We start from the raw sequence: 7933 nt of genomic DNA, 5'->3' as shown, positions 1-7933 counted from the left end.
CCCCATCTGCCCCTCCAGCCCCCTATCCGCCCCATCTCCCTGCAACCCCCCACCCGCCCCTCCCCCCGGGCACCGCCTGGTCCCCCGATCGGGGCACGCGCAGGGCACGGGGCCGAGGGCGGCCGGTTCCCTTGGCTCACGGGCACGAGCCCCGCCGCGGCACAGCGGGGCGGGGCGGGCGCGCGGCGGAGGGCCGGGGTGGGGGGAGGGGAGGGAGGGAAGCGGCGCGGGCATGCGCCGCGGGAGGCCGGGCGGGGGCGGGGGGGGCGGAGGGAGCGCGCGGCGGCGGCTGCCCCGCCCCCCTGCGTCCCGCCGCGCGCCGCTCCAGCACCCTGGTCAGCGCCCGGGCTCGCGCGCGGCGCCGCTGAGCCGCGCCGGGCAGGGCAGGGTTAACGCGGGGCGGGGCCACGTCACCGCTCCCCCCCCCCCCCCCACACACACACACGCCCCGCCCCGCCGGGGAAGATGCCTCCTTCGCTCCCCTCCGCGGCCACAGCTGGCCGCCGCCGAGCATCGTCCTTGCGCGGGGCGGCCGCCTGCCGCTGAGCCCGGGCGCGCCGCGTCGCGAAGCCCCCGCCCGGGCTTGGGCGCTGCGAGCCCCGGGCGAGCCGGCCAGCGGCCCGAGCGAGCGAGCCCGGGGGCTTTGGGCGCCCCATGCCCCGGGCCGCCGCCTGACCCGCAGTCGCCCCGTCGCCGCCCGGCCGCGCCCGCCGCCGGCATGCTGGACCCGTCGTCCAGCGAGGAGGAGTCGGAGGAGCTGGTGGAGGAGGAGAGCGGCAAGGAGGTGCTGGCCCCGGCCCCGCCCGGCGCTCGCCTCTCGCCCAGCCGCACCGGCGAGAGCCCCGGGCCGGGCGCCGGGCTGCAGCCCGGCGGCCGGGCCGGCGCAGGGGCGGGCGGCGGAGGGGCCGGCGGCGGCGCCCGGCCTTCCAGCCCCAGCCCGTCGGTGGTGAGCGAGAAGGAGAAGGAAGAGCTCGAGCGGCTGCAGAAGGAGGAGGAGGAGCGGAAGCGGCGGCTGCAGCTCTATGTCTTCGTGATGCGCTGCATCGCCTACCCCTTCAACGCCAAGCAGCCCACCGACATGGCCCGCCGGCAGCAGAAGGTAGGGGCCGGGGGCGCCCCCGGGGCGGGGCCGGGCCAGGCCCGCAGGAGGGAGTGTGTATGGGGGGGGGGGAGCAGCCGTGCCGGGGGGGGGCACTGCCAATGCCAAGGGGAGGGTCCGGGTGGCACCCCCGGGTGCCTGGCGCCCGCTGGGCGAAGGGAGGGGGAAGGCTGCGTTGGGGCCGGCAGGGCAGGAGGGGGCGAACGGGGGCTGGGAGCGGCTTGCGGCAGCTGCAGGGGGCTCAGGAGGGGCCCAGCCGGAGGCCCCCGTTGCCCGGGGAGCGGGGAGGCGGCTGGGCTCACACTGCCTTGCCCTGCTCAAGAGGGAGCCCCAGGGGCACCTTGCGTGCAGCAGCTGGGCCAAGGCGGAGAGGGAGGGGGAAAGAGGCAGCGGGGGGAAAATAGGAATGGAGATGGGGAAAGTAAAGGAGCCCTGGGTACCAAGAGCCTATCTTAGCTCCCTCCTTGCTGCACCTGCTGCCCTGGTGGTGGTGACACTGGAAATGGACCAACCCCGCTTCCCCTCAGATGGCCCATGGCCCCTTCTGTCTGCCTCTTCCCTGTGCCATATGTAACCGCAAATATTGCCAGGGTCCCCTTGGCTTTTTAAACAGGCATAATATTGCTGCTAATAATAATAATGAGAGAGAGGGACAGGGGCAGTGATCCCATTCCCTTGCACCTCTCTGTCTTTCTCCCTAGCCTTCCTGTTCCAAGTGCGTCAGGTGTGCCAAACTCAGGGAAGCAGCCCAGCCACTGATCTAAGAGATCTAAGCAAAGGTTACTTTGCCCCAGTTGCTTACAGTGCTTGTACTGCTGTGAGCTCCCATTATTGCATCAAAGCTTTTGTGTTCCTGCTGGAGGAGTCCCAGCCTTCAGCCATCTCCGTGCCGCTTTGATGTCTAACAATAACAAACCATGCTTCACATCAAATTCAGCTCACTTGTTTTCTTTTCAAGCCAGTCATTAAAAACTGCACCACTGATGATTTTTGCATAATTCCTTGACTGATTATTGCGAAGTTGGGTTTTGAAAAACATCACCGGCCATAGCCCTGATAGCCAGGGAAAATGCATAAAAATGCCTGTATTTAAATAATATTAAGGCCCACAAAAGTTCTGATAAATTCAAGAGCAATTAAAATGCATTGGTTGCGTATATATGTATGTTACATTGCAAAGGAAGTATTTACCCTGTGGCCAGTCAAGTTGTTGTGGGAGTATAAACTTAAATGTTTTTTAAACACCACTTTAATTTACCCACGCATAATAAAGATGTTTTCTTCTGATGCATTGCACTCCAATGTACATTCAGATACATACGAATCTTTGCAAAGATGCATCTGAAGATTAGATATTCTATTTATGTGGTGTCCAGATTGTAAAGTTTAGAATCTTGGCCATTTAAAGATTTACACACACACACACCCCTAAAAAATTACAGGAGATTTAACTGTACTGTTAAATATTTGCTTGTTAAATTTATATTCTAACTAATTCAAAGTGGTGGTTGAGCTACATGTAACTGTGTTCAAAAGAATTAACATAAAGATATGTGTTTGCACTGTCATTGTATTTTTATATATCCTCTCTCTTTACTTCTCTGTTGTAAAGCACTTCAGAATCAAGCTAGAAACTTATAAGTTTCAGCCTGTAGTAAATGTTTATGGCCAAGTTACAAATATATTACTAATTACCAACTGAAGAATATATGAAAATAAAGCTTTAAAATGAAAGTGCTGACACAACATTAACTATACCTTTGTGAATGCGTCACTACAATACAGCAGTATATAGCACTTCCAGACAAAAGAGTAGGAAAGAACACCTCAAAACTGGAGTCTAAATCAGGAGGTACAATGCTGCAGTGAATTAAAAGAAGTGTTATTGACTCTTCCAGTTGTGGTGGATTTATCTGCTAGTTCTCCTTCTGCCAGATTACAGACCAATACAGCAATCTGGGTTTTGGAGGGCAGTTAATTCCCACAGGCACAGAATGCATTTCAGTCAAATGCAGCTGACTTTCTTCCCAAAGCAGTCTGAGTAGACAGAGAATGGGATATGACTATCTGGAATGTCTGCCTGCTTTTTTCCCCCATGTTATTTAATTAAGTTTATTGCCACTGTAGATTTGGACCAGATTCTGTTTTGCGTTGACAAAGCATCTGTATAAACCAGAAAGATTTCAGGAGTAAACACCGTTCATTCAGTCTGGTCACACCACAAAGCTATTATTAGTCATTGGTGCAGGAGGAGGTAGAAATGAATATCTGGACCACAAATAATCTGAAGGCAATATAGAGCAATCTGATGTTGATGCAACATTGAATGGTCCCGTGCTTTTGTTGGTTGGGTGAAATGTGGTGGTGGTGATACAGCTAGATTTTTATATCATGGGTTTTTTATTGCAACTCTTCTAGTAGGCTGTGGACATATTTTTAGTTTTGCCACCCTGTTTCCTTTAGAATTTCTCCACATTAGAAAAAAAAAGGTGGGGAATGTAAAGTAATCACTAGGTTTTTCTGTAGCTGCTAAAGGAAAAACTGGATTTCAGTTAAAGGTGAATTGCTAATAGAAATTAGCTTTCCACAGGAACCTAAAATATTTTGGTGATCTGAAAATTAATGTAGAGCAGGAATAAATCCTATCACATGAAAAAAATATTGCACCAACAAGAAAAGAAGAAAGGAAGAGAGGAAAAAAGGCAAAACAGGAAAAAAGCCTATAGAGGCAGCACAGGTGAAATAAAAAAGTGGAAGTAGTAGGGGGCAAAGATAAAGTGGAATACAGAAAAAGGGTATCAGGAAGCTAAAACAGGAGTACAGAAGAAAGTGAATCACTTTCTGTCAAGAAGAATAATGTGAGAAAACATATTTGGCCTATTTATGCAAGTAGTAAAACAACTGTCAAAATAAATGAGTTGCAGTGCGTTTAAAAATAATCTCCTATCCTATAATAAGAGTTTGGGAAACTGAAGAATCTCTGTTGTTTTCCTTGACTGTATGTAACTGTTTTTGAAAGTAAACTCATTCTGTTTTTTTACTGTATATTCCTCAACTGTGTTGTCCCAGAGATTTCCTGGGATGGAGGCTAGACTCTCAGCTCAGGCAAAAAACTCCCATTGACTTCAATGCAAGGATTGTCTGAGCAAGGAGTTAATGACTGGACCACAGGTGCTGGATCTTGGGGTGCTACTGCACCCCCGGCTTGAAATGATTTCCATCGTAGACAGGGTTTACAGCTCTCGGCACCCCCACTATAAAAATTGTTTCAGTATCCTTGAATGCGAACTGTCGTTATCCTGACAGATTGTTGTAGAAAAGGGAAGGTGGTGTGTTTGGTGTTTTCCTGTCTCATTTGCCTATGGTGTATCATTAGCGAGAGAACAAAATGGGGAGCAAGTTGGACTCATTCCCTGTCTGGCCAGTCGGGGTTGGATGATTGTCATGATAGTAGAAAGAAAAGGAGGACTTGTGGCACCTTAGAGACTAACCAATTTATTTGAGCATGAGCTTTCGTGAGCTACAGCTCACTTCATCGGATGCATACTGTGGAAATCGCAGAAGACATTATATACACAGAGACCATGAAACAATGTCTCCTCCCACCCCACTCTCCTGCTGGTAATAGCTTATCTAAAGTGATCATCAAGTTGGGCCATTTCCAGCACAAATCCAGGTTTTCTCACCCTCCGCCCTCCCACAAACAAACTCACTCTCTTGCTGGTAATAGCCCATCCAGAGTGACCACTGTCTTCACAGTCATACGCATTGTGAAGACAGTGGTCACTCTGGATGGGCTATTACCAGCAAGAGAGTGAGTTTGTTTGTGGGAGGGCGGAGGGTGAGAACCTGGATTTGTGCTGGAAATGGCCCAACTTGATGATCACTTTAGATAAGCTATTACCAGCAGGAGAGTGGGGTGGGAGGAGGCATTGTTTCATGGTGTCTGTGTATATAATGTCTTCTGCGATTTCCACAGTATGCATCCGATGAAGTGAGCTGTAGCTCACGAAAGCTCATGCTCAAATAAATTGGTTAGTCTCTAAGGTGCCACAAGTCCTCCTTTTCTTTTTGCGAATACAGACTAACACGGCTGTTACTCTGAAACCTGTCATGATAGTGTTGCTGGATTTAAGTCTTTGTGGAAACTTTCTATTCATTCATGTGTTTGTTTAGAAGTACTTTGGAGGTCCTGACTCAAAAACATGTGCTTTGAGACAAATTGGGACATAACAAATACATTTTCATTCCTAGAAGAAAAATGATTCATTTGTTCAAATTCTTACTGGATCGGTTTCCCTATTTTACAGGAGATTGATCCACCACTTTCTTTTTTACGTGCAGTTTGCATTTTACCTCTTAAAAAGTTTGACGTCTGGAAAGGAGTTGACCAGGTTTTACAAAATGATAGTTTTTAAGCAGCAAGACTCCTCTCCTCCCATATTGATCAGAGTTTAGAGTAAATGGAACTAGTCCAACCCTCTCCATCTTTTCTCAGAAGGATGCACCAGGCCAGGCAGGAACTGTGTCACACTAGGATGAGCAGGAGTGTTCGTATAAGGAAGAGGTTTGCTGAAAGGGTAATAAGAGAAGGGTTTGCTTCATTACACGCACAGGGGGCCCTGGTGATTTTATTGGAGTGGATTAGAGAACAAAGGAAATTAAATATTTCATCCTGCAAGAACTTTGTCGGCCCTTAGCTTGATGAATGCGGACAGGAAAGTGCTGTGTTACTAAGGGACTGCCTCACACTTTAGATACTCTGTGGTAAATTCTGTATATCTTATAGAACTATATATCTATAGAAACCCTAATGAGTCTGATCCTGCAGTCCTCACTCGGGCAAAAGTCCGCTTGATTTCAATGGCAGTTCCATTGGACTGCGTTCTGCTAGATCAGGCATGATATTTAGGCAGCTGCAGCTGTGAGGATTGAACAGTGTTAGGGCAGCAGGGAACCACTAAGTAGGAAATACTTAGGCCGTTAGGCTGCAGTCCTGAAATGGCAGGATTATTGAAGGTGCTGTGTAATCTCCCTGGGTTGGGCCCTTCATTGCCAATGAAAACGGGTTTAGAACATATTTCTGGTGGGCTGGATGGAACCATTAGGCTCAGCCCAGAGTAAGGGGCACTGCACACCGTACGCTGCATGTTCCTCAGGTTAGGCCAGGAGGAACCTTGGGGGCAAGGGAGTACTTTGCCTCAGCCCTTTTCAAGAGACCGCACGCTCCTCTCCTTCCACCCACTCAGCTCTGCGGGGGCCACAACTTGCTTTTGGTGGGTGTGAAAGGCAGAGCCCCTGCTCTCCCCCACTGTTTCCAGAGTGCAGCCCATTTAAATGGGAGCAACATAAAACTCAGGATGTGCCATGTTGTATGGGGTCTATTCAAAGTGCCTGGGCTGCTTGCCACCTCTTTCTGTTGTTTCCTGCAACCTTAGAAATAATTTTTAAAGAAAAAAAGAGGTAAATTGATTTCAATGACATTCAGACAAGCTGCAAACTCAAGGTCTTGTGTACGCTATGTGGACATTAAAGATCCCAGGTACTTTTCTGAAGAGTTGGGATTTGCCCCCACCCCATCACTTCTCCCACCACCAATGTGCAGGTATGTGTTATATAATGTCTGGCTGCCATCCTCCACCCCAGAGGTGGCTGCATTACTGTAGTGTGGTATCTATACACTGTAGTTGCTATTTATATAGCACCATGGATGTGCATAGTGATCTATGAATAGAAAATGTAAGTTGTGAATTGTTTTGGGGCCCTTCAAGGTGAAAGGAACTATATAAGTATAAGATAGTCATATTGGCAAGATAATTATATGCAGTTGTGTTAAATTATAATAGCAAAGCAAAGAATCTCATGGGAATGTATGAATGCACAGCCTTAGATGACTGTGCAATGCAGTCAGTAGAGCAAGTATTCCCTGTTTATGCTACAGTCAAATACGCTCTATTTCAAACTCCAAGAGGAATTCTATCTAATGCTGCCCCCATAGGATACTATTTTCAAATCACTGATTCTCGATCAGTTTCAGGGACACAGAAAGGTGTTTATCAATATATTCAGACCTAGATTAACGTCTTTATACTTTCATTTATTTGCTACATATGACCTTCACTTTAGTAGATACGGATATCTGTGGTTTAACTGTAAATCTGATTCACATTTTATTTTAATGTTCTAGAGGGCATTTATATTTGTTAGAGGCTTACCTCAGACTTTTTTGCCTTTGCTTTAGCTCTTATTTGATTGTTGGGAGAAGAGTTAAACATGGCATTTTCCTGCACCCAGTTGAGCATGAATAATATAAATCCTTTGCCGAGGCCCATGAAGGGTAGAGGAGTCAGATGGCGTATATCAATTTAGGAGGGATTTGTTCGCGGCTTCAGTCCAGGCTGTTGCTTTTTTCCTATGAAACCCTTGACCTCTTGCCCCCTTCTTTCAGCCTAGCTGTGTTCCCTGGCACATGTCTGTCGCCAGCTGGGTACACTTTTGATAAGATGCTAGCTAACACTTCCCTCAGAGCCAGAGAGCACCACCTCCACGACACCTTGAAACCAAAGCCCCAAATACTTGAGGCTAAACTGGAGACGCGGTATAGCTCAGCTCATTCATTTGAACAAGCGTAAGGCGAGTGAAAGATGGATGGATGTTGTCAGGGTTATCAATACCACATGTTCTGTGTTTTATTTAGAAAGCAGCAACGTGAAGGACTCTTTTTAGTTTGTTTTAAAATGTAATGAATCCATTAGGCGAGACATTAAAATTAATGAATATGTTAACAGTGGTATTAAACAGACGGCTGTGTTTTTATGCAATGTAGGTGAACAG

The 7933-nt window shown here is 48.5% G+C and overlaps 1 protein-coding gene across 24 annotated transcripts in view; it reads left to right on the top strand.

Moving 5' to 3' along the window:
- Positions 1–701: 701 nt before the first annotated feature.
- Positions 702–7933, top strand: part of CADPS (calcium dependent secretion activator) — a 372276-nt gene continuing 365044 nt past the window's right edge. For 23 of the 24 annotated variants that reach the window (XM_037904781.2, XM_037904775.2, XM_037904773.2 and 20 more), the window contains exon 1: positions 704–1099. In XM_037904781.2, the coding sequence (XP_037760709.1) occupies positions 719–1099 (381 nt within the window). In that variant the 5' untranslated portion in view covers positions 704–718. Of the gene's footprint in view, positions 1100–7933 lie in introns of all 24 variants that reach the window. The other variant, XM_037904776.2, reaches the window with a different exon arrangement.

Source organism: Chelonia mydas, chromosome 7 (assembly GCF_015237465.2).
Source record: "Chelonia mydas isolate rCheMyd1 chromosome 7, rCheMyd1.pri.v2, whole genome shotgun sequence".
Taxonomy (NCBI): domain Eukaryota; kingdom Metazoa; phylum Chordata; order Testudines; family Cheloniidae; genus Chelonia; species Chelonia mydas.
This window is presented reverse-complemented; position numbering and strand designations above follow the sequence as displayed.